Source organism: Lutra lutra, chromosome 10, assembly GCF_902655055.1.
Source record: "Lutra lutra chromosome 10, mLutLut1.2, whole genome shotgun sequence".
Classification (NCBI taxonomy): Eukaryota; Metazoa; Chordata; class Mammalia; order Carnivora; family Mustelidae; genus Lutra; species Lutra lutra.
In genome coordinates, this window is record NC_062287.1 from 23,877,165 (window position 1) to 23,902,934 (window position 25,770).

The following is a 25,770-nucleotide window of genomic DNA, read 5'->3' on the forward strand; positions in this document are numbered from 1 at the left end:
TGAAGTTGTTTATTTTCAAAAACATGTTTTAGCAGCAGCTCTGGGTTACTGAACCCTAAAACTTAACTACGAGCCAGAACTCCAAGGTTCTGGGCTTGGCCTAGGGACTTTCTTACTGTATGACTTGAGACTGTCTCTAGAGCCTCCTAGGACTTGGCAAGATTTCTTTCAGGCCAGAAGCAATTTGAGAGGACCTAGAGAGAATGTACGGGGCTTCTTCCTCTACGGGACTAGCACTGTGTGTGTGTGTGTGTGTATGTGTGATGTTTCATGCAATAGTATCTAAAAGTTGAATTTCAGATAGTGCCAGATTGAACCATAAGAATGAGGGATTACATTTTCATAGATCTGCGCAGCACTAGAAGACAGAATTTGGTGATGGTTGACAAGTAGCTTTGAGTTTAGCCTTTCTCAGGCTTCCAGATGAAAAAGAGACCCTTGCCACCTCGTTCACAATGTCGCAACTGTGGGTGGGGACATACCCGGGGATGGGAGAACAATGGCTTTACTACCAGGCCGGCTCAGAAACAGCTGCAGAAGTGCTAGGAACAGATGTCTTATCTGCGGCAATGCCTTATCTGTCTGGCAATCTGGAATGAAGTTCAGCAAAGGTGACTTGTAGGCAGATGACTCCAGATTGAAGCCAAAGGCTAGTACTATGTCCTACACAGCCCTAACCCATATACAATTGGTAACAAGTGCTAATTGGTAACAAGTGAGACTCAAGGCTCCCTACTCTACTGTAGGAAAGCAACTGAGATAACCCATAACTATTCTCTTTCTTTAACACGGAGAAAGATTCCTGGTCAAGTGAGACATCTGGCACTTCAGTAGCTATTTCTGTGTACATGCCAATTATCTGGTCTTGAATAAGTCACTTTTTGTGCCTCAGTTTCACCATCCATTAAATGGGGCTGGGAGAGGAGAGAATACGAGTTGACATTCCAGTATATTTTTCTATAGCTACTGCATTTGGGGAAAAAAAAATCAGAGATCCCTACCTTTTTCAGGGATCTGGAAAGCATTTTGCTTAGGTCTATTAAATAGATAGAAAACACTGGGGCACTTCTCTCGGATTGTTTTGTAATTAGATGGGGTTCATAATGTATCTTCAAACAAGAGAAAATGGAGCTTTCTGATTGTATCAGTCTGATAACCGTAAGCAGTTCACAGTAAGGTAAGAAGGTACATTTTGGCGGAAGCCAGCACTGCATTTGATGTATTCTTAACTCGGCGCACAGGCAGGCTTTCAAGCCATGTTATCTGCCCCCACATCTTGACCTAATTTAACAAGTTGCCATGGGAGCCCAGTGAAGGTTGATGCAATTTTCTTATCTTCGGAGGAAGAATGTAACTGTGCAAGAGAATGTGAAAATTCAGTTTCTAACTGATTTCCACACGTACAGTGCAGTAACGAAGACATCACATGAAGAAGTGAAATGTATTCCTTTGAAGGTGATATAGACAAAGGCCCCCCGCGTGTAATGGCAGGGAAATGACTCTCTTCCTGGCTCGAGGGAGCCATGTGTACACACTGTAGTTCAGGCCAAATAATGCTGATATAATGGTGCCACTGCTCCTTCGGGGCGGCCACATATACTCTGGAGTATTCGGATTTTGAGGGAATGAACAAAAAGGAGGCAGCATGTGAACTAGAAAATGGGTCTGATTTTTATGAGCAATAAAAAGTTTGCCAGCATTTAACCAATGCTTCCTACTTTCCAAAGCACTTTTCCAAACTTCAGCTCACCTTAACACATCTATGTAAGGTCAGGTGTAAGGTCATGCTCCCAGGCTGGTGGAGGGGGTTACCTAGGGATGTTTCTCTATCCCTCTCCCCGCTCCCTAGGATGTACCTGGAATGATGAGGGACCACAAGGAACGTGCAAGGGCAAGGGAACCACCGTGTAGAATTAGTCTGCAGGGTGGACAGATACTCGCCAGGCACTGAGCCCAGGGTAAACGTCACCAAAATTTCAGCTGGCCCCCACATGCCTCACAAATCCTGACCTTCATTCAGACCACAGCATGAAGAAAATCCAGTCCAAGTCTAAGGACAATTATAATATCTTGAATTCGACCAGATAATGAACCCCCCCAAGGGCAACTGGCCCTTATCTACGCTCGACATGTGCTCAGAAACATTTGCTGAAACAACGGATTTATTAAAACGGAGCTCCCGGCACCCCATGTCTAGTACAACGTCTAGCACTCATTTGTTTAATTAATTGATTTAGTTAAATTACATTTTCACAGATCTCCCACCACCAAGATAAGGATGAACACTTCCACTTCACTAAAAGTAGAAAAGGGTACAAGGTAAATTTGCCTAAAATCACACAGTGTGCTAGAGCTGGGGCGGGGGAGGGGCAGGGGACTTCTGTTTTCTGGGCTATTGTTCTTACCACCGTCCGAGATGGTGGGAACAGTTACATCCCCAGGGTCAGAGAGCAGCACTGGGTGGTGAGATGCTTAAAACGTACTTTTAAATTTAAGGGACTACTTTAGTCTTCGAGACCTTTCACTAAGTCACCTTGGCTTTTCTTCCACTCACTGAATGTTTTATTCCCTTAGAGAGAGAGAAAGAGAGACAGAGAGACAGAGGAAGGAGGGAGGAAGGGTGGGGGGGGCCGCTGAGAGCACCTTTTAAAAAAACCCATCCAGATAAAGGGGGACATCCATCGTAACTGAGATCTCCAGGACATACCTACGTTTGTGCTGAAAGAACTTTCTAAGGCTCTTATCGGTTTGGCTCTGAGTCTAGATCGCCAGAGAAGATTCTTGGGCAGCACATGGATGTTAGCTATCTTGACGGTAGTTCATGTCTCTAATTTGTATTTCATATTGGTTCCTAGTTCTTAGAATTCCCAACTCACCCCTTTCTGTCTCACCCTGAAACTGGGACACTTGGAAAGATTCCCCAACTCTTAGATAATTCTTTGGAGATACTAAGATCATCTCAAAACGCCTTGAGTCACTCTCATAGACTGTTAGCTCTGCAGATTTCTCCCAACAGAAAATGCAGTAACTAATACATGTCACACTTTCAGAGCGGTTTCTAGCTGAGGTGCACATCAGGCTTTTACCCTTCCCAGAAACTTCTAGATCTTCTGCAGTGCAGCCAGAGATCCTTACCAGAATCTTATCCCATGAAGGCTGACCTCAACCATAAGGCTTTCTTTGACCATAACCCAACTTTAGAACTTCAAGTTAGTTTATTCATCTTGTTATCCACAAAACCACCCTAAGTAGCAAACTTTTCATTAGGAAGTACCTAGCTAAGAGGGAATAATGCCATGGGAGAAGAACAGTGATCGTCGATGCTGGTGGTTATAAGGGAGATGATGCCAGAAAGAATACAGAAATGCTTCCAATAAGGACAAAGCAATGTGAGGGCTTGCTTGGAAGCTGCAGACAAGCTGGACTTTACCCTTGGCAAATGGCAGAGCCCAGGGGAAAGGAAGCAAGCGCCACCAGTTAGAGACCCCGCCACCTGCAAAATTCTTGGGATCATGCTGGAGGCTCCCTGGCCCTTCCTTTCTCCCCCTGATTAAGCTGCACTTTTCCCTCCTTCATCAGTATCCAACCGGAGTCCAGGGCTTAAAATACCTAGGAGCTAAAGCTACAGGAGCCAGCAGTCTCGCACATCTTGAAAGACACTGAATGTGCTTCTCCTCATTCCAGACATCCTTAATGGAAAGGGGCCTCCTCTCTAACAGTCTGTGGTCCAGAGATGGAAGAGGATCCACTTGAAAGGCAATATGTTCCCACTAGTGACACACTAGTGATGTCCAAGCAAAGACTATGGGAGGTTCCAGGAGGAAGAACAGGGTAGGGGGCGTTTACGTCTTTCTGGGTCCTGACTCTCTATAGAGACCTTGTCACTTCCCCAAAACACAGACATAAGTGCTGAGCACCAATTTGTGCGACGCACGGCCCGAGGAGCTGTGTGGGATGTGGCATAAAAGGCGTACTTCTGATCTCTGAAGGAGTCATTTCTCCAAGCTTCTGAGTTGTTCAAAGCTCAGCTGGCTTTCCTAGTAAAATCTCGAGACCTCCCTGACACAGGAATAAGGATCAAGCACGCTCCTAAGATCAGACCGGTACCTCCCTGGAAACGCAGGTAGGACAGTTTGCCTCCATCCACAGAAAGGGTCCCCACGTGTCAACCTGTCCAGCGTGGAGCTGAAGAGAAGAGTGGCCTACACCACAGCTCAGTGATCAAAGCTTAAAGTAAGCTCCACTCACAGCACAATTCCTAATTCTTAGAAAATACTACATTCCTACAGAAAGGATCTAAGTTAACCCATGAATGCTCCTTGGATATTTCTCAGATACACTTGTCACATATCTCCAAGGTTAGGCAGCACCCCTGCTAACAACTCACTCAGACAATGAACTATTTTATCAGCAGATTCTCAATCAAAGCCTAAGCTCTCAACATCCATCTTCCTTTCCCTATGTTCTTTCTTCATTCACCACTGCTAGAACTTTCACTCCTAGAAGAAAGTCAGTAATAAAGCTAAATGAGAAACAAACAAACAAACAAAGGGTTTCCTACAGAGGCCAAGATCTGGACAGAGCATAGGGTGACTAAGGCTTCTCTTCCTATTTGAACAGCTAGCCTAATGAGAATGCTACTACAGAAGAATCTAGAGTGTGGTCATTCAATGATGCCCTTGAGAGAGAAGTTCTTCCTACCACTCTTGGAAATGATCCCCTGGGATAGAACGATACTGTTTACTTCCAAAAATCGATGGCCATTCACAAACAGAGTGGTGTGAGAGACTGACCAGACCTCCTACTGTCTTCTTCTTCCCACTCAGCCAAAAAAGAGAGTCTCTAGGGATCTGTGCATGATGCCTTCCAGCACCGAGCCCACCCATGGCGACAAGCCCACAGAGGCTGCTGAGGTAGGGGCAGGACGCCTACCTGTGTAGCCAGCCAGGGCAGCAGCAGGAATGACAGGCTTGTCCTTGTTGAGGTCAGCACGGTCACGCACATAGTCCTTGAAGGTGCCCTTGGGCTTGTGGTTGGGCAGGGCGGCTGGATAGTCCTCTGAGTCGAAGCTGTCATAGGAGGGGACGCGCTGCAGGCTGTTGAAGGATGACTGGCTGCTCCAGGACTGGGTGAGGCGGTCACAGCTATCGTAGCTCTCCACGCTCTCAAAAGAGTCCTGGCCCCCGAGCTTACCTGGAGGTAAAGGAGGTGGGAAGAGGGCAGGGGAGGAGGAATTGGGAAGAGAAAACTGTAAAAACCCTCTTAGTGAGGACAGATTGCTAATCAGACCTACAGGAGGGATGGAAGAAGGGAGAGGCCAGTGGAAACGGAAGCTCAGGGGTTTACACTGGGGAAGGGCGCCCCACGGGGCTGAAATCACGCTGCTCTTGTCTGTCAGAGAGAGACGGCAGTCTGTGGGGCCTCAAGATTCCTGGGGCCGGAAATCCAAAAGTGGAGAATCACACTGGATCTTACGGAATTTCCGGCTGACGTATTCGACTCAACGAAGAGATGAAGAAATCGCAGCAGTCAGGCTCAACTCTCTATTCCCACTCAGTCCAATGAGCTGATTTCAAAAGGCCCAATTTGGCAAAATATTTTGGTCATAAGAAAAAATATTCCATTAGACTAAGAGCGGATTGACCTTCCCTGACCTTGGAACTTGTGTTATTTTTTAGCATTTTTTTCCAAATACTATTTTAAAATGAAATCTACGCCCTGCCTCCATGCCTTCTCAAATAGAGAAAGAAGTTATGAGATGCTTTTTCCAGGAGGTTAAAAAAAAAGAACCACTATCGCTCTTCTAAATAGAAATACATGGTCTTCATCTTCTCCAAGTACAATTTTGTGTTTGAAATTTATACTTCAGTGGGGGAGTGGGGGCAATAAAACATAAAAGAGTTGATTGAAGGGTTAAGGTCCATAGTTATGTCAGAAATCCTTTACTCCATGAGTTGCTTAAGGCATTCTTAACTGACCACAAGATCATGCAAGTTCATTAATTTCCCAAACCAGGTTATAAACAGCTGCTATGATTGCGTAATAGCTCCTAGAGAAATTTCCATTGGCAAAAATGCCATGAAAAGGGAGACAAACCAAAAAAAAATAAATAATTTGGAGGAAAATAAATGTATCTAAAAGCTGAAAAGCTCACAGGAATATTTTCTGTGTTCCCCTTTCAGAGACTTTTCAGGCAACCTAAATTAAATCATGGGAGACTCCATGACCGTCTCAGGTCAGCACAAGCCAAGAGGCAAACGGACGTGACAGACGTGTGTGTAGAAATAACAGGTCAACTCTCCATTGTTTAGGGGAGGCAGGTCTGCTATAAAGTTCAAATCCCAGAATACGGCTGGCCGATACTAGCTAATACTGGTGGGTTTCTGGCATATTCTCCCCTTCATAATAGTGAGGATTGGTTAAAAGAATGGAATTCAAATACTTAATTATGGTGTCCAAACCAAAATTAGATGTATAGTAATTGGGAGGGAAGATATGTTGCTCATAAAATTTAAACACACAACCAAAAAAATCCACAATAAAAGGTATTCAGTTAAATATATATTTTTTGCAAAGCCACTGTTGTAAGAAGGTTTCCCAAACCTCTTATCCCCTCCAGTGCTGCTGCAAACAGAACGGTAGGTATATCCACTTAATCTCATTCCTTCCTCGAGTCATCCGAAGAAGAGTAATCTCCAGAAGGCAGACTAGGAGCTCTCCATGAGTTCCTGGCAGTGCCTACCCCACCCACTGGCATATCTGTAAGTTTTTTATTATCCTAACAAATGAAAGAATCGTCTCTTCCAGAAATTCACAGGAAAAGACTCAAGAAAACAGCCTACAACCGGAATCCAATAGCCTCTTTTTAACAGAACAAGGAAAATTGGCGGCGTCTCTTCAAGAGGTGTTTGCTGAGACCAGACACCCATCTTAATGGTCATTCAGGTTCTCCACAAGGCAAACACACCAACAGCTTAAGAAAGACAACTCATCTCTTTGTGGAGAACACCCAGCAAGTAACTGATACTTAGGCAGCATTTCTACCTCAATCTCTCTGAAACGATTCTCTATCAGTCACTTTTCCATTTGGAGGGCACGTAGACTGAACTTTCCAAAGCAGGCGAGCTGAGTTTTCAAGGAGCCCCGAGAAGCAAGGGCACGAAACTAGGCCATAACCACCCTCTGGCAGCTTCTCAAACATGAGCCAAATGTAACTCTGTTGAGAGTTGTGGTTTAGAGCAGTAGGCTGCTTTCATTTTAGCTCTATTTCACAATCCTGGAGCTGGGAACCTTCGTTTACGGGTATTTTCTCCAAAAATGGGTTGGCTCCAACTGGATGAGGCACTCAGTTATGCTACTGTGCTCAGGCAGGGAAGCCTGTGTCCTCTAAGACACCCACTGGCTAGCTTCTCTGTGAACTGTCTCAGAGCAAGGCCTTCCAAAGCCATCTGACTCCACCAGACAGACCTCAGAGCATGCTACACAGCAGAGGGGGACCCTCACCAGCAACACTCTGGACAGACTGACACAAAGACAGTACTCAGAGTCCGAAGAAGGGGGACACAGAAGCGCTTTGTATCCTATAATGCGGTCCACAGATACTGTGATCATTACTACTAATCACCAGCCAACAGTCATGCTTTCTGTCTAACCAATCACCACGCGTCCGAGGGCAGGTCTGTAGGACCTCTAACATGCAAACAGCAGCCGTGAACAACAAGGGCTTCCTCTCCAGGGCCAAGGCCATGGTCGGTTTGCTGTGAGGGAGGGGGAATGGGGTCAGAGAGAAACAACTCCTGCCTCTTTGTACAGGTCGCTATCTGGTCCCCAGAAACTGACATGGGGTTAGAAGGATAGTGGAGCCCCAAACCCAGGACCAAGAGAAGGAGAGAGAGAAGGGACGATCATAGAAAAGCAAGGCCAGGCACAATTTAGAAACAAGGTGACGGCAGAGCTCCCCGAGTGACACCATGGCTAGGCCCAACCCTCAGCCCTGGCCTCATCACATACAGGCACAGAAAGCGCCAGGAGAAAGAAAGTAGTTTTGTTGCTTTGACCTGCCTGAGGAAAAAAAAAAAAAAAGATACACACACATGTGTGTGTGTATTTAAATAGACATGCATCCAAAAATAAGAAAAAAGAGTCAGAAAGGGGAAGGCAAAACTGGTTCCACCCATCCCCTTTCGTCTGAGACACAAACACCCTGGGGCCCTAAGAAGGAAGACTGCAGGTTCAGATTTTGCTAGGGACTTTCCCTCTGCAGGGCCTGCCACTCTTCCTAGGGCCTGTTGGGAGGAAGCATGAGACTGACGCTCGAAGACGACGACGACGTTTATGGCCCCTGGTGGCTGCTGGGTGATTCTTCAAAGTAAAGATGTCTTTAGGCTCCACTCTGAGAGACTCAGAGGAGGAGAGCAGGGTCAACCCTGAGCAGAAATCCCTATGAGGCCTGATTCCCGTGACTAAAAGCCTCAGATCACCACTTGGATGAGCTCCTGTTCTCTCCCTGTCCGTAGTGTTTTCACCTTTATCCACTGGAAAAGTCTTTTTTTTTTCAACTCTCTAGAAATTAGCTAGTTCTTCCTCGATGAACAAATCCCTCCGTACAGAGGACTGAACCTCCCTCAGACACAAAGCTATCCAGGCACCTGAGGAGTCAGGCTGCGCCTCTGAGCGTTAGTGTCCTGATCTTAAATTCAGGTGTACTAAACCTTTTTCTTTTCTTTTCTTTCTTTCTTTCTTTTTTTTTTTTTTTTTTTACAAAGTCAGTCAGCTCTATTTTGAAACATTTACTTCACTCTCGGTGAATATTTTATCATTATCATAATGGTCATGTCAACAGGAGTACCTTCTTTTGGAAGCCTCTGGCGACCTCTTTCCCTGGTCCTTTAGCTAAATACACACTTTCACCATACTGCTGATGACTGGTTCCAAATAAACCGTTGGTTAACCATCTTGTATCTTCCCAAACCAGAGAAGTCACAGGAGGCTGGAGAGCCCAGGCTGAGATGCAGAGGTCATTCAGATAACATGCCCGGGTATGCAGTCTGACACAGGACGACTCTAAAAGGATCGCTAGGCTACATGGGAAGCTAAGGGCTTTCCAGGAGGGTCACCTGAACCATTCTTATTGGATTATGTCTTCCCCAAGAAAAATGCTCTCAAAGAAGATAAATCACACCTTAAAAAACAACCACCTTCCACTAGAGTTATCACTTAATGAAATATTTTACCCAAATGAGAAATGGGATTGGTCATCACACCAATTCCACCATGGACACACGGTCTTTGTCATCATGGCGGACTGGGCCACACTTTCATGTTGGAAAGCTCTTAATATCTAGACATTCTAACGGAAAGGCTGAAACTCAGGAATATACAGGGCCAATAGCAAAGAAAAAAATAACGGGACCTGAAAAACTCACAAAGTCAGTTACATCTGAAAACCCAAGAGCTTCTAGAGAAGAAATCTGACCTACCACGACTGGTTCTCCCCATGCACATGTTGTCCGGGGTTACGACTTCTTGCTTGATGGCAAAGTAGTCAGTCTGCAAGGTGTCCGTCTGCAGAGGGTCCCGGAGAATGACCGAGGGGTAGTCGTTCTCATACTTGAGGGAGAGGAGCTCCTCCGAGCTGATGGGATGGAGTGTCTGGTAGGATTCTGTGATGAAGCTAGGCTCTGAGAACTCTGAGGGAGGAACGCACTGAGCATGCTCGATACCATAACCTGGAAACAGAGAACATGTGCCGTTGGAGAGAGGGCCAATTTGGACCTACAACAGGCAGGTCTTCGCCATTCACAGCAGCCCCACAAGACGAAAACGAGCTGACTACCTTAGAGAAGGAAAGGAGAATATTTTAGGTCAGAAGGGTCTGGGTGCTTCAGCTTGCTCAACTAGTTAACAAGAGACTTCCCTTTTCTGGCTTAATTTACACATCTCTAAAATAGGGATGATTGCAATCCCCCTCAGAGCGCTGTGAAGAAAAGCAAAGACTACGTGTGTAAAACGCCGGCCAACCCTTCTTGCTCTTGCCATCTCAATACTTAATATCATTGCTGCTATTAGAATAAAAATCAAAATAAAATAAAAAGGTAAAAGGAAAACAAACCTGCTCAAGACTCCATTCAAAAGCAAGGCCATCAGATAAGAACAGCCCTACCCTAATCCGCTTCTTCTGGCCCCCTCTCCCGTAAGGTTAGGTATAAGGTTAGGTATCGTTTACTACAAGGGAAAAGGCTTTACCTTCTGTAACAGAATCTAAAGCCACACGGCACACTCTTGAGGAAGGATCAGAGGAAATGCTGTCGTATCTACTAGTAAAAGGGGAAAGAACAAAGGCCACAACCAAATCCCTAACCCCAACCTCTGATGGCCACCATGGTACGCAGGATCAAGGAAGATCTAAGTTCAGGGGCCAAGTTGCAGTCCCTCTACATGACTTTCATGCTGAAGGTAGTGGGAGAGATCCTGGTGTGTAGAGGAGTTGGCAGGTTAATAAAATACCAACACGTAAAGAGGTTGAAGCCTCGTGCCTCGGGGGAACAGCAAAATAAATAACAGAGAGGCCACATTGAAGAAAATGTTATTTTCCACAGAATTACCATGAAGGAGCCCGAGGTCATGTGGGACAGGAATCCTTTCCTAGGTTCCCACTACAGCAAGCAAAATGAGAGAAGAGCGGAAGACAAACTTACTAATGAAGTAATCCGAGGTATAGCGGGATTCTGGATAGGTAGGGTTGACTCCATTCACTTGATATGGTTTCACATCCTCTGTAACAGACAGGGCGGGGAACCAAAGAGAGAGGTCAACAGACAAAGTAACGTTTGGCCTAAAAGGACCTTGGACGCAAGGACTACAATGATCTCAGTCCCTCCTCCAAGAAATTAACTGAGCTGGTGTCTGAGTCTACCCTGACTGGGGCCTTGTCTAGAGATGAGATCACAAAAGTATGGCTAAGTCAATTATTTCAGTAGCTGCAAAATGGGATTTAATAACTTGGAAGCAGCACCAGTGAGTAATCTCTAAGGCTTGGGAAGGCATCCCACCCTCATTCTGATGCATGCTTGCTCCACGTTACCACGAGAGGCTTCAAGATGTCTTGGGAATTTACCCGAATCAGTCCTGAATGCTCGAACCAATCGGTTCCAAAACTTTTTTTGGAAATATATTATCATCTTTAGGTGGTTATACTTCAGGGCCTCCACTTCTAACAGATGTCTGGTTTTTGTGTTGTGTTGTTGGTTTTGTTTTTTTTTTTTCCCATCACCCCCAGGCTCAGAGAAGAACAGGATACTGGTGAGGTGACCATTGGGTGGATGGATACGGTGGGGCTCACGCAAAGACAGAGAACCGTTATCACCAACTGCTATTGGCAACCAGGTGCCAGCTCCCCTTGGCATGAGAACAGAATGTAGGTGAGCTGAGGTGAGCTGGGGGATCCTGGAATCCAGTGGTGTGACCCCAGATATTGCATGGAATGCTCTGATTCTATTTCCCTGTAAGACTCAGACACACAGAAGGAGTGTTGGCTTGGGTTTTTCCTCCGATATCGGATAGCTTGTTGGGAGCAGAGGCTGCTGGGAAAACAAGTTTATGCCTGTACAGAGAAAACAGTTCCTAGTGGAGATAAAATGATTAAACTCTGCTTTAGCCCCTTATCAGATTAAAACATCCCTGTCCCTTTGGCCTTCCACCCCACCCCAAACAGCTATGTTCTGGGGCTGTGTTGTTCTGGTTTAATTACAGAACAAAAGCTGTAGCCTCTACACACACCTAGAGCTGGGCTCTTCAAGAGTCTAAGGAGAAATGGTTCCTACCACCTTTCCCAGTAGCAAATGGGTGTGATGATAGGACGTTTTGTCCTCCAATATTCTCAATGACTTCCTGATTGGCCTACATTCTCTGAAACTGGTCCTTCGCAGGAAGGTAGGTCACACCCATCTTGGCGGCCCAGACACAGCCCTGCTAGTCCATATTATTATACAAAGAATGCAGGGCAGGAAATTAAATCAAAAAGACCAAGTTTAAGGAAATGAGCGATCTTGAGGAAACCACCTAATCTGCCCTCATTTTACAGATGAGGACACCAACAGCACACGGCCCTCTTATTTCACGGGGCTGTTTTGAGAATCCAATGAGAAAATGGATCGGAAAGCACTCGGGAAACAGGAGCTGTGCTACAGTTACTAGTCATGACTGTGATCACAGGTACTCTGGCACACCTGGTCGCTCCACGGGGACAAATACAGGGAAAGTGCGTATTACTGGGATATATTTGGGTTACACGGTCTGGTAGAATCCACCGTTGTGTTTATACACCAACGGTTACATCAGCTCTGTTAGGAGCCTGCCCTGTCTTTTCCCTCTATAAACAGGTCATTCGTGTCAACATGTAGGAGTGGGTGTTGGAGCAGTTAACGCGGACAAGGCCTCGGGCCTTCGGGAAGCCTGGGCCCGGCCATCCCCAGCGGAGGCAGCCGCAGCAAGATTCACCTAGTTCTGGACTGTGTTTATTTATTTATTTTCCAGCGCAGACGCTGAAGAGAAGGAAGAAAGATAACACTTCTGGGCCCAGAGGAATCTAATTTGGGGCTCTCCTGAGCATTGCGGAGTGGAAAATATCCTTACACAAAGGAAGGTATTATATGGAAGAAAAGTGCTAATCCAGAGCTTTGCTCCCTGCCCCCCCCACCCCCACCGTGGCATCTGCGCCAAGGGTTGGAGCTGGTGACCACAGGGAAAGGGTGGGCCTGGGTCAGAGAGGGCAACGGGCTTCTAGGCTTACAGTCAGCTGGAGGGCACCACTGACTGCTGGTAACTGCAATTTATTTTAAGAAGAAATTTAGAAAAATAAGTGCAAAAACACCCAAGTTTGCCGCCTGCTGCTGTTTCTATACTCAGCCAGGACTGTGGTACATGAGTCACTTGGTCCAAAAAGGTTGGAAGAGGCTGGTAGGGGAGGCCATGTCATTACAAGGTTGCAACACGGTGTCCCGACCTAACCCCCCATTTGTGCTCCTGATGAAAAAGGTAGCCCACAGCACGCCAATCCCTTCCCACCCTCCCAGGCAGGGGGCCAAGAAGCCAGTCTTAGTAAGTAGCTCTGAGAAGCGAAGCTCTCTAGTGGAGGTGGACAGGTATCACACTGCCATGGATCAAGGGACTGTGTATTAAGGGGCCAGGAGAAAAAATACAACCAACGATCTGTCTTGGGAGCTGGCTGCTGACCCTGTTCGAATAGCCCATGAGTCCAAGGTAAGGACTGGGATCAGAATTCCGGCTAGCAAAATGCCTCGGGAGTGCCATCTTGCAAAACATTAAAATCTGAACCTCCAATACATAAAAGAAAAAAACTGACATTTATTGAGCACCTGCTGCATTTATTGAGCACCTACTGCATGCCAGCCAGGCGTGTCTCCAGAGACAGTATATGCCGTGATGGGACACCCACAGGTACTGGCATGGATGTCCCGCCCTTAGGTATCCTCCCCCACCCACCGCAGCAGCAACCCCACAGGGCTTCCTCCTCACTTCCTCCCCACACCTTTACCTTTCTGCAGGATCTCGAGATGTTCCCACAAGATGTCCCCAACGAAGTCTGGGGCCAGCTCAAGAAAGCAGTCCTTCCCGAGTGCACAGAGGGCTGCTCCATTCATACAGAACTTCTGGAAGTCCACACCTTTCAGGCTGAACTCATTCACGGCCCACATCACCCAGTCCCGAACATGGGTTTCTGTCCACTGCCGGGGGTCTGAGGAAAGAGATCAAATGAAGACCCAGCAGGTCAGGCTTTCCCTCGTGCCCAGGCCTCAGGGAGGACACTGAAGGATCTGTTCTTTGATTCACAGGTTTAGGAAGCACCAGCCTATAAAGGCATGTCATGGGGCACTCTCCATAACCTTCCCCTGGCCCCACACTCAACATCCCTAGCCTGCAAGCTCAGAGATCACGCCCATTAGCCAAAAAGTAAGATAGGAGTAGACCCCCACACCTCTATTCAGACAGAGACTGATGAACCTCCTCTCTCACAACCTTACTTTCATGAGGTTTTTTTTTTTTGTTTGTTTGTTTGTTTTTTTTTTTTTAAAGCCCAGGACCGAGGAACAGAATGATGTCTTTCATAGCAATAAGAACAAAGTCAAGTGCATTCTGGAGACTGCTCCCTCCTATCCCTGCTCTTCGCTGTCATGATTGACCTGAGATGTTAGAATTAATCATTTTTATCCTCGCTAATGATGGCTAGTCATAATCATTGCAACTAGTAATAGTAAGCCATTCAAATGGTCCTTAGTCATAACAGCATTATCAGGCACCTGATTTCATCATACCAGACACCCCGCAAGCGTGGAGCAGCATCAGAGAACAGACAAGACATGCTCTTCCCACGTGGCTGGGGTTGAGCACGACTGAACCAGCGTGGCGCTCTCAGAGCTCCAAGGATGGCAGGAAGGCCGGCTGTGGGGCTCACAATGCACCTGCTGCCCAGCCACACCCCCCCCCTTCAATCCAGCAGATGACTTTATGAGATGCTAGAAAACCCAAGCTCAATATTCACTTGATTCTGCTTTGTGATGCTAATAGGATGTTGGGCATTGCTGTCAGCCAAGGTTTGTGATGAAGCAGTATATACATGAGGAAAGGTTTGGAGGTACATTCACAGACTCTGTCTAAGATGTGGGTGTGACTGGACTGGAGGCAGCAGACCCATCACTCTTACTTGAGAAAAAAGTGTTCTTTCTGCTCTCAGTTGCTCAGGAAATGTTGCCTGCTGGAGGCTTAAGTGTTCTCCAGTCATTTGTCCTTTCTGACAACTCCAGTCCCCTTACATCCCTGAACAAACCCTTTCAGAGGAGAACACCCATGCATAAACACATTTCACCAAAGCACATGGAAAAGAGAAGAGCAATCAGTTAAATTCCAAGGAATGTAGCTCACTAAATTCATCCAGTGATGGCCCAGAATGACTCTAAGACTGTTTTCCAAGCTCAACTGTGCTCTGGAATTACCAGGAATTTCAACTTCATGGGCCTGGGACATGACCTGAGCTGTGGGATTTCTTGAAGTCCTGAATCTCGTGTGCAAACAACTTTGGGAACCACTGTCCAAGACCAAGATGGCAGTGTCAAAACCTGGAAGATGGGAAAGCACTGGCATGGGTCTACGATTGTTCTAGGAGACGTCTGCCGCCATTTCCAGGGGCTGACGGAAGTGGTTAGTCATAATGTCTATCTCACACTACAGCTGAGATAACTAACCTCACCCAAAAGTCTGATCCCATCCCTCTCTTCTCCCAACAACAAAACACACCTTTGGGAATTCCCAGGCGTTGCTGTTCTTTAGAGAAACCACTGAAAGTAGCTTTCAATGCTTGAGACATCATTTCTTTGCTGCTTGGAGTCAAGAGTGGGACATCAGCACATTCCATATCTGTAAAGAAAAAAATAGATGAATAATAAAACAACACAGGTGACTAGACTAGACACTGTAGTCATCATTAAGCAACAGATACAAATATCAAATCATTATGTCGTATACCTCAAACTAATATAAGCTAATTGTACCTCAGTTTTAAAAAACTACTAGGTAGTTAACCACACATAAAAGATAACAGGGCATGAATGGCTTGAAGAAGGCAATCTGAGAAATAACTGTACTAATGTCCTCACCAGGGCAGGTAAAATTTGGGGGGCTTTCCACAGTGTGCTAGGTCCCTAAAAAAAAAAAAAACAAACCAAACCTGACATTTGACTAGAATGTTCTACATCCTTGACCAAAAAAAATTAAAAAATGCTTACTCTTTCTGCAGAGCTTTACTAATTCAGTCATAGCCCCTGCTCAACCTTCACATTCACTGAGAGAATTAATGTTGCTACCTACTTCCATGAAAAGGAAATGACAACATTCATTCATTCAACACATCATCACTGAGCACTCGCTATGTGCAAGGAATTAGGGAAGCAAGCAGTGAGCAAGACAGAAATGATCTCTGCCCTCATGGAGCTGGATATCAGCGGCTGGCAGGAGATTCAGGCATTATAAAACTAGTTAATACAATTAAACATTCAAACACATCAATACGGGTTTCATAGGAGATGCAAAAGATGAGAGGTTAACATAGAACAAGAATTCCCGGAAGTTTGGAGGACTCAGAAAAGGCCTCTCTTAGGAGAACAGAGATGCTTGACCTGAGATCTAAAACATGCATACTTGTTTAAAAAAGAAAAAATACTCTAGACCAGTATGCCCCAGGTGTGGTCCCCAAACCACCTGCATCATCATCATCATCATCACCGGGAAACTGTTAAAAATTCAAATTCTCAGCTCTGCTCCGGACCTCCTGAATCAGAACCTCTGGGAGGGGGGGAGGGGGAGCCCAGAAATCTGTGCTTTTAACACACAATCCGGGGCTCCTGATGACCACCCAATTAGAGGACCATGGTCCTAGACAATGGGAGGAGCACAGATAAACTTTATGAAATGGGGGGAGGAGGGGAAATGTGGCCCATTTTTGTATAAAAAAGAACAGTGCAGTTGGAGCAGAGGAACCAGGAGGACAGTTGATTGAGAGGAGGTGGCAAGGTAAGCATGGGCTTTTTTAAGGCACCCTAATGGACATGAAGTGGTACCACACTGTAGTTCTGATTTGAATTTTCCTAATGACTAATGAACGTTAGCATCTTCCATGTGCTTATTGGCCATTTTTGTATCTTCTCCGCAGAAATGTCTATTCAAGGGTTGTGCTCATTTTTAATAGAGTTGTTGGGCTTTTGTTGTTGTGTTTTAGGAGCTCTCGATATACCTGAAAGAGCTGAATCAGGGTCCTAAAGATAGATTTGTATACCTCTGTTCACAGCAGCATTGTTCACATAGCTAAAATATGGAGGCAGCCCAAGTGTCCATCAACATATGAATGGATAAGCAGAGTAGTATATACATACAAGGTGGTAGTATTCAGCCTTAAAGAAGGGCATTCTGACATGGACTATGACATGGATGAGCCTTCACATTATGCTAGGTGAGACAAGACAATCACCAAAAGACAGATTACATGAGGTCCTTCAAATAATCAAATTCATGGAGACAGAAAGGGGAATGGTAGCTCCCAGAGCCTGGAGGGAGAAAGGGAATGGGGAGTTGTTATTTAATGGGAACAAAGTTTCAGTTTTACAAGATGGAAAAAGTTCTGGAGATGGATGGTGTTGACGGTTGTACAACGCTATGAATGTACATAACACCACCGACCTGCACACTTAAAAAGGGTTCAGGTGCTGAATTTTATGGCAGGTATATTTTATCACAATATAAAAATGGAAAAAGAGAGAGAGAGAAGATCACCTATTTGGTAAAGAACGGTTGAGCAGATAAGTAGGAATAGTGGGAACACTTGGTAAAAAGTTCTTACAGTAGCTGTGGTGAAAGGAAGATGGTGATACATGTAGCATAAGAGGACGAAGTTGAAGTGCATATGTGAGGTAATATCTACCCTGAAGGTGGCGAGGAAGAGTGAAGGATCAAAGTCCGCACGTCCATGAACGTGTCATCCTTTGCGACATCCATCTCTATTTTTATCTCTACGTCCAATCCCTCTTGTAATCACAGACGATGTTCAAAGCAAAAATACATAAATATGGCTCAGGTTAAAAATCCCCAGTATTCACCTTAAGTACAAGTTCCCACAAAAAGCTCATGGGCAAAAAAAAAAAAAGTAAAACAAAAAACCAAAACAAAACCACTGAGAATTCCTACTAGCCATGGTGTGATCTTAGGGCAGTGGTACACTTTGCTGTAGTAATTTCCAGAAGCCCTCTTCCTCACCCTGGGTCTTGAGGGTATCATATGAAACTGACTCATACAATGGCTGGGTTCCAGGCAATGCTGCCATTGGTGTTCCTCAACTAGCCATCCCGGCCCCCTGACCAGTTAAAAAAAATTCCCTGGACATCTGTATGTGTACTGGCTGAATTAAATGGAAACACAGAAGGGAAAAGATGATGACTGGTGATCTCTGAAAAAAAGGAGCAAATAAATTGCCTCCAAACGTCAAAATGAACGGAAACTGCATTGCAAGAGAGAAGAGTGAGCACTTTCTCTCTGGTTTGCTTTGAGTGATGCCTTCAGGAAACAGCTTGCAGTCCAGCTCTCCCCTAAAAGCACAGAAGGGCTCACAGGAGCTGCTCCCCAGGCCCTGCCACCGAGGGTGGATTTGAAGTTCTAGGGAGGGGAGAGCTTGGGCTGCCCTGGGCCAAGCCCAAAAAAATCTAGTAATCTAGTGGAAAAATCAACATGCCTCCAGGAAGGTTGACAAAAAGATGGAAAATCCCAGATTGTTAAGAGGGAAAAATGGGGGGAGGGGATAAAATTTTGATTACATAACATCTAGCCCTTCAAACAATGGAGTAATCATCAAATGAGTCACCAAGAAAGACATCAATACTGCCCCTTTGTCCCCACTCTACACACCCAAGAACAGCCAAGTGCCAGGTCGAGAAATGTCTCTACTTAGAGTAGAAGTCGGTGTCACCTCAGAGAAAGGGACTTTTTATTTCACCTAAGAACATTCCTTTTGAAAGCATCCTGGCCTCCTAGCACAGGGCAGAACACAGGAGTCAATCAACAAATGTTTAGTGAATTCACTGTTTTCCAAATTTGAATCAACTTCCCGTCCCTTCACTCCTGTCCAACACAAATGCATGAACTTGAAATGTGTGGGTTTTGTTTTGTGTGTTTGTTCCCGCCACTGATTTATGATTAAATCAGTAAAAGAACTTTACTGATGGTGGAAATTGGCCAGGACAACACATGTGGAAAATACAGGCCGGGCCAAAAGCACAATGGTTGTGCTAGAGGCTGGAACTGAAGGATGGGATTGGCTAGGAGGCCCCACGCATCTCCTACATGGAAGATGCCAAGGATGACAGCAGAAAGCCTGAGAAAGAGGTTTCCTGGAGTCTGCTTCCTATAACCCTGCACACTTTGACAGTATGGTCTGGACGGGACCACTGGCCTGACAACACTCCATGCAGGTTCCTGCTTCCTATTAGGGAACCAGCCCTTCCAGGCTCTCACTCGCTCTCTCCAACAGAAGCCGCTGGAATACTTTTGCCTGTCTACCTCAATGCCATCTCCAAAAGCCTGGTCCCCATGCTGTCAGCTGCAGCTGCGCCATGCCCATCAGCTCTGCCCCTGGCTGCTGGATCTCTTGGAAAAGTGCTCACAGCCTCACAGCCCAGCTGGCTGGCGAAGGCCAACCCCGCACACTTGGGACACCCTGCATTGAGCTCGATGAGCTCAGGAGAAGGCATGTTATTGCCCTTGGACACAAAGGATTCAGACAGGAAAAGTAAGAGCTTTTCTCCCTTGTTAAACAGCGGGGAGCATTGGTTTAAAAAAAAAAAAAAAAAAAAGCAAACCCTCCCCTCTCTAAGTGAATGAACAATTAGCCAGGATTGGCTTTATCAGTAGTAGCCTGGGCATTGCATTTAAATGATGATGAATAATCATATTTGGAAGCAGACATTAATCTAAAAGATTAAATTGTCTTCACAGAAAATATGAACGCAAAAATTCCACCTATGGTGCTAGTTTGTAATCGCAGCAGTTCTGTTAATTACACTGATTGACAACAATAACAAAATCACCACACAGGTGGAGAATCCGACCTAGTTTAGCCCAAACAGGCCTCTCTGTTATTCCTGCCACATTTTAGCTCATGGTCTGTTATAATAGTTTTGCATCAGGTACCAAATATTTCTAATTGGAGGGATGGCATGTAGAAATTAATCAACCCCCCCATCCCGGAAATTCATTAACTGTATTTCATGGACAAGTACTAAAATTGCCTTTGTGTTAATATTTGTAATTGCAGTATCTTAAATTCAAATAACAAATTTGTCTCAAAATGCTGAGAACCTGTCCTGAAGATATATTACCCCAATACAGTAGAGACTCTAAACACAACACATGGGAAACTGAAAACATTTATGAGCACATCAGATTTCCCACCCAGCGATTATCCCTCAGGACCCTAAATGTGAGTTAATATTTCTAAGAATCACCCAAAGTTTCAGAGAAAAGAGTTGTACAGAAGCCAGTGAATGAGTAACAGGCCCAAACTCTCATCTTAGCAAGACTGCACAGAATCGAGTCGGAAACGAACAGGTAGCACTCCCTGAATTAGTAGGGGCTTAACGAACCAGGGCCATTCTGAATGCATGGAAACATCTGCTCATTTTGCATTGTGGCCTGACCCTGAACAAAAGTTTATATGCAACCCCAAGGATGTTTTAAGTCAAATGCAGAACAACGGTTTCAATTCAGTTATATGTAAGTCAAGGGTAAGGGCTGTTCAATGTCCAAGAACCTGTCCAGGATGTTTTCATGTGACTTTTCGTGCCATTCTGTTCAGTTGTTTGGAACCAAATGGCTCATATCAACCATGTTACATAGACTCTATGCCAGAAGTGATGTTTGTCCCAGGAGAAGTAAGGACAGCACCTTATTGACCTAAGATGTCTCTCTCCTCACCTTCCTCAAACTACACAATAAAGCAAAGCATTTAGGATCTGAATCTGAGGGTGAGGTGATGAGAAACAAAGCTAAGAACTAGAAATGCCAGGTGAATTATTCCAGTCTGCACAACCATCTAACTGGCCAAACCCTAGCAGGTTACCATGATGATACTATGGGGGGGGGCACCGCAGGTTGGGGGGGTTACTGTTCCCATCAAGAGCAGCATGCAAGAAACAACAACAATGGATAATATGCCTGACATCTGAAAACCAGTTTATGGTCCACTAAGACCCTTCATGAATACTATTTCATGGTATCACACATGAAATTTCCAAGGGTCTTTGGGAGGTACTACTGGATCCCCATTTTACAGATGAGGAAACAGAGCTCTGAGAGATCAAGAGCTTTGTGTAAAATCACAGGGCTGGACCTCTGTCTTTCAATTCTTAAACTCAAGCTCTTCCTACTCCATTCCACTGCTGCAGCAAATAGGATTAGATCAGAGATCCAAGGAAACTAAAATTTGGACAATTCAGAGAGAGAAAATGGGACTTTTATTTGTTAGTTGGAAAGTTAGACACATTTGAGAAAATAATTAAAAACTTAAAACCTTTCCTGGACTGAACAAATCCAGAATTATGGAGCTAGCTCCATAGAGACATAATTAAAAGCCATTTACAGGATCAACTGTAATCTTGCCCTTTCTCGGGACCATGGGTAGCGACGCTTCCTTCCTTCCATACAAAGTGACACAGGTTAAATGACAACCTGGCTTCCTTCCCTGTCTGTGTTCACCCCTGAGTCACCTTGATGGGCAATTGTGTGCATAATATAAGGTTAATTAGTTACATAAAGTCTTACTGAAACATGTTTCTGAAAGTGAAAAGAAACCAAGAAGAAGCCTTCTGGTCCATCCCAGGAGGAAAGAGAACAATAGTCCCAGCTGGAAAGAGAATTCTGAAGACAAGGGAAAAAGACATAGTGGGGCGTGCACGGGGCTTGCCTTGGCTTGTTGGTCAAAATCCATGGCTCTTATCTCAGTGTTGCCACTAATATAATCACACTGGATAAGTCACTTAATCAGTGCCTTGCTAAAAAGAAGTCTATTAATAGGTTCTAGGTTAATGTTGAATAACATTTTTAATTTCCCTTATCGTAATTTTCAAACATCCACCAAAGCGGAGGGAAGAGTACAATGAAATCATATTCTAAATCTATCAACACTACTGGTTCCTAATTCATCTCCTTCCCTACACACTGAAGAACTATAAAGCTAATCCCAGACCACATGTCATTTCACCCACAAACATTTTATTGTCAGGCAGACATTCTCTAGATAAAGGAGGATCATAATAGGAAAGCTGACAAGAGACAGATAAACTCTTGGAAAAGGAAAGTAAGGCTTCAGATTACCTTCCACGGTGCTTACAGCTAGGTCTAGTCTACATTTTGTTTAACAGCCCATCTGAACCACAGAGCTTGTCTGAAAGCAACACTGCCATTATCTGGAAAGTGAGGACGTTGGATCAGAGAAAGAGGAGCTCAAATCAGGATGGAAAGCCAGTCCCTTGGATCCCCCTTCCTACAAGCAGAGAGCACAGGGATCATTCTTCCTAATGGTTCATGTCCGCATGACCTTTTAACTGTAGCTAGGAGCGTGCAAGAAAAGGCTGGGGATGCTGGCGAGAATCCAAAGGGCAGTGCCAAGCCGCCTAGAAAGTCCCAGTGTGGGAAAGAAGGCATCTTTACTCCTTTAGATCAATAGAAATAGAAAAATAGAAATAGAAAAAACTCTGACCCCAGAGTTGACTGTCCCTGGAAAGCTGTTACTGGTCTCTAAGAGGACTTCCCCCGTGAAGACACTAATATCTCATTACAGTGTGACAGGGAATCTCAAATCCCTTCTCTGTTGCTCTCTCTCTCGTTCGTGGACAGTGGATTGGAACTAGGGATCAAGAGACCTGTCAGGGTCCTCTTTCTCCCACACTCCTGATTCTAAATCCTGTGAAAGGCCCTAGGAACTTGGCAGGCGGGCTTTCCAATGGAGGGCGATGGTCTAATCCACAAAGCCTCTGGGCTGAGGTTACCGCAAAGAAGGGAAATAATGTCCCTCCCCGGCCCCTCAGCTCTGTTTTCACAGACTAATGATGTGGACAGAGTGATGAGGGACCAGGCAAGGAGGTGCTCTGGCAAGCAGGGAGCAAGGTAGGGCTTGGGCGCCCCTTCTGAAACCACCCATCTCTACCCAACAGTCCATTGCTGCCCCACATAAGGGGACACCAGGAGCTCGAAACAGACTCCTATCAGTTAGGGAAAACCTACAACCAGGCTTCCACCCTCCTCTTAATACCTAGTCTCCTATAAGTCGCCCAACAATTAAAAATACAAAAAACAGTCCAAAGAAGTGGTACAGAAAAATCCCCAATTCGCCCCTCCAACAACCAGGCCTGACCAAAAGGCAAGCCAGTGTCCAGTTACAGCCTCTCGGCCCTGCTGCCCACGCACACTCCCACCGGGGAGTACACAGGGCTTGGGTACCCCGGGGCCACCTCCGAGGTGGGCGCCCCTTCTCGGCTGGAAGCTGCCACAGGACAAGAGAGGTGGCCTCGGGCGAGGCAAAGCATGCTCCCCACCGCACTGGGAAACCGGCCCCGGGTCCCGCAGCCGGGCCTGGGAAAGAAGCCTTCGGAGAGGGCTTCTGAAAATCTGAACATCTGTAGGAAGTGACTTCAGTGCTCTCCCTTCTTCCCTCCATCCACCCCGGCCCCATCCCCCACAAGGAGTTTTAACACATTATTACCACTGAAGTCCTGAGGATCTGGTGACTCACCAGGCTCACACATGGTTCCAATGAGCCCTTGACCATTACATGGTAGGGGAGCAGGAAAAACAAATGAAAGCGGTTGTAATTCGGCAGCGCCGGAGTTCAGACCTGCCAGACAAAAGGGATTGCAGGCATGTTCCCAAATCCGTTCAGGCACCTGACATGCAAAGCTATTTTTAATCACTGGATTTATTTCTTTCCTACGCCCTCCACCATCCTCCACCTCAGCAAATGTTTCGAAGTCAGAGCAAAATCCAAATTAATTCCAGGTGTTCAGGGAAACCCAGAGAGGCTCTTCCGTTCCAGAATCGGAGCCAGAAAGCAGAACTGCCCCCTGGGTCCTGCAGCTAAATTTTCTTGCTCTCTACTTAAGAGGAGTTCAACTCTCCTACCCTACACATTGGGCACATGGCCTGAAAGAGGAAATATTTGAATGAGTGAGCCCGGCTGGAATGACTCCTCGGTTCTGCGTTTTTTCTAGCAGCCCTGGCAAGAGAAGGTGCACAAGGACAGGTCTCCAAGAGCAACGAGACGGAGCATTCTTTCGTTATCCGGGATTCTCTCCCCACCTTACCAGGACATTTCTTTCCGTCCCCCCCCATCATTTTCATTACTAGGAGGTGCTCAGTAAGTAACCAGTGACTTGGACAGAACTAAAAAGCATCTTGTAAAATATCAAGACTACAAGAAAAAATACACAATTTTACTTCCTAATGCTTTGAGAGACAGCGAGGAGAAGGAATCTGGCAATTTTCCCAGGTACAAGGAAGCAACTGAGAAAATAAGAAAAATATGAACACAAAAATCCGATTCTGAGATGTCAACGGAAATTGACATCTCCGCAATCTGGCTCTTTGCTTTACGGAACAGGACTAATTTTCTGACCTATTCTGCACCCTCCAGTCTGTTAAGGGGGAAACCTGTTTCGCAGCAATTATCATCTCAAATGTGCCTTGCCAGGACAACACCTCACAGCTCCAGGATCCAGCGCACCTAAGAAGCCTTTTGGTTTCCAAAAGGCCCTAAGAGTGCCATTTCAGAGTCAATATGGCACAAAACAAAATTGTAATTTGGGGCTCAAAACCCTTTTCTAGGTGTTTGAAATTTGCCAAACCCAAGCTGCATTTTATCCTCGTCATTCACATGCCCTTCGATGAAAGACACTCTCATGATTTAAAATGGGTAGCTCAGTGGGTTAAGCCTCTGCCTTCAGCTCAGATAATGATCCCAGAGTCCTGGGATCGAGCCCCACGTCGAGCTCTCTGCTAAGTGGGGAGCCGGCTCCCCCTCCTCTCTCTGCCTGCCTCTCTGCCTACTTGTGATCTCTCTCTCTGTGTCAAATAAAAATAAAATCTTAAAAAAAAAATTAAAAATAAGTACACTTAGCCTCTTTAAAAAATAAATAAATAAAAAATAAAAGAATGTTTTAATTGTGGAGATTCGGATCCCTGCATAAAAAGGGACAGCGCAACAGAGTATTTTAAATAATCAAAAGTTCTAACATGATCCTTTCACGCCATTTATTACGTATGTCTCATGCTTCATATCATTTGCTATGTAGATGATTACACTTGACTCCCACCACACCACACATTTTACAAGTCCTGAATCTCCCAGAACTGTGTGACTTCTTTGTCATGAAAATTACAGAGAAAAACACAGAGCCCAGTTTCCATATTACTCAGGAGGAAAGCCTGAATTGGCCCCTTTCGGCCCCAAAGCTTTGCAGATGGCCACAGGATCTCCTAGGGGCTCTTCTGTCACACTCTAAGTGAGGCCAAACTCCGGCCGTGCCATCAGCTAAAATCCTCATGACGGGACCATAAGGCTTTTGGTGCCAATGTGGCCCAGGATCACCCACTCAAGAAGACTCGGGAAAATATGTGACAGGCTCCATCTTGCTATAATCCCAGCTTCCTCTTCTTCAACTTCACACGTGGGCCTTTGATGCCTCCTCCCTGCGGCCCTGGAGATGCTGGTTAATTGGGGGGCTGAGTAATTTTTTTCACTCACTTGCCTCCACCCTTGATTTTTCAGGACTATTATCAGAACAGAATCTCACATTTTACAGAACCTTCTCCCCCATATTCTAACATAATCCTGAAAACGACCAGGTTTGTGGCATTATCTCCACCACATAGGTGAGGACACTGAGGCTCGAAGAGATCCAAGCAGCGCACAAACCCAGATCCTCAGATACCAAAGCCAGGTGTTTTGTACCCAGACCTATTCGCAGAGGTAAAGCAGGGCCGGCGGAAATGCTGAACACCAGGACATTTCTTTCCGTTTCCCCCCATCATTTTCATTATAGGGAACATTCCTCCCAGAGAAGGAAAGCACCTCAATCCCTGAGACCCTCTGTAGAGAGCAGTCACATCACCAGAGCTAAGGGGTCTCACCACACATTCTACCCCAACCCGCTCGGCTCAGGG

The 25,770-nt window shown here is 45.6% G+C and overlaps 1 protein-coding gene across 6 annotated transcripts in view; it reads right to left on the bottom strand.

The window, feature by feature from the left end:
- Positions 1–25,770, bottom strand: part of ETS1 (ETS proto-oncogene 1, transcription factor) — a 128,241-nt gene that overhangs the window by 16,772 nt on the left and 85,699 nt on the right. For 2 of the 6 annotated variants that reach the window (XM_047690803.1, XM_047690805.1), the window contains 6 exons: positions 23,345–23,446; positions 15,313–15,432; positions 13,556–13,756; positions 10,698–10,775; positions 9,480–9,728; positions 4,933–5,193 (listed from right to left, as the gene is read on the bottom strand). In XM_047690803.1, the coding sequence (XP_047546759.1) occupies positions 4,933–5,193; positions 9,480–9,728; positions 10,698–10,775; positions 13,556–13,756; positions 15,313–15,432; positions 23,345–23,446 (1,011 nt within the window). The remainder of the gene's footprint in view (positions 1–4,932; positions 5,194–9,479; positions 9,729–10,697; positions 10,776–13,555; positions 13,757–15,312; positions 15,433–23,344; positions 23,447–25,770) is intronic. The other 4 variants (XM_047690804.1, XM_047690806.1, XM_047690807.1 and 1 more) reach the window with 3 other exon arrangements.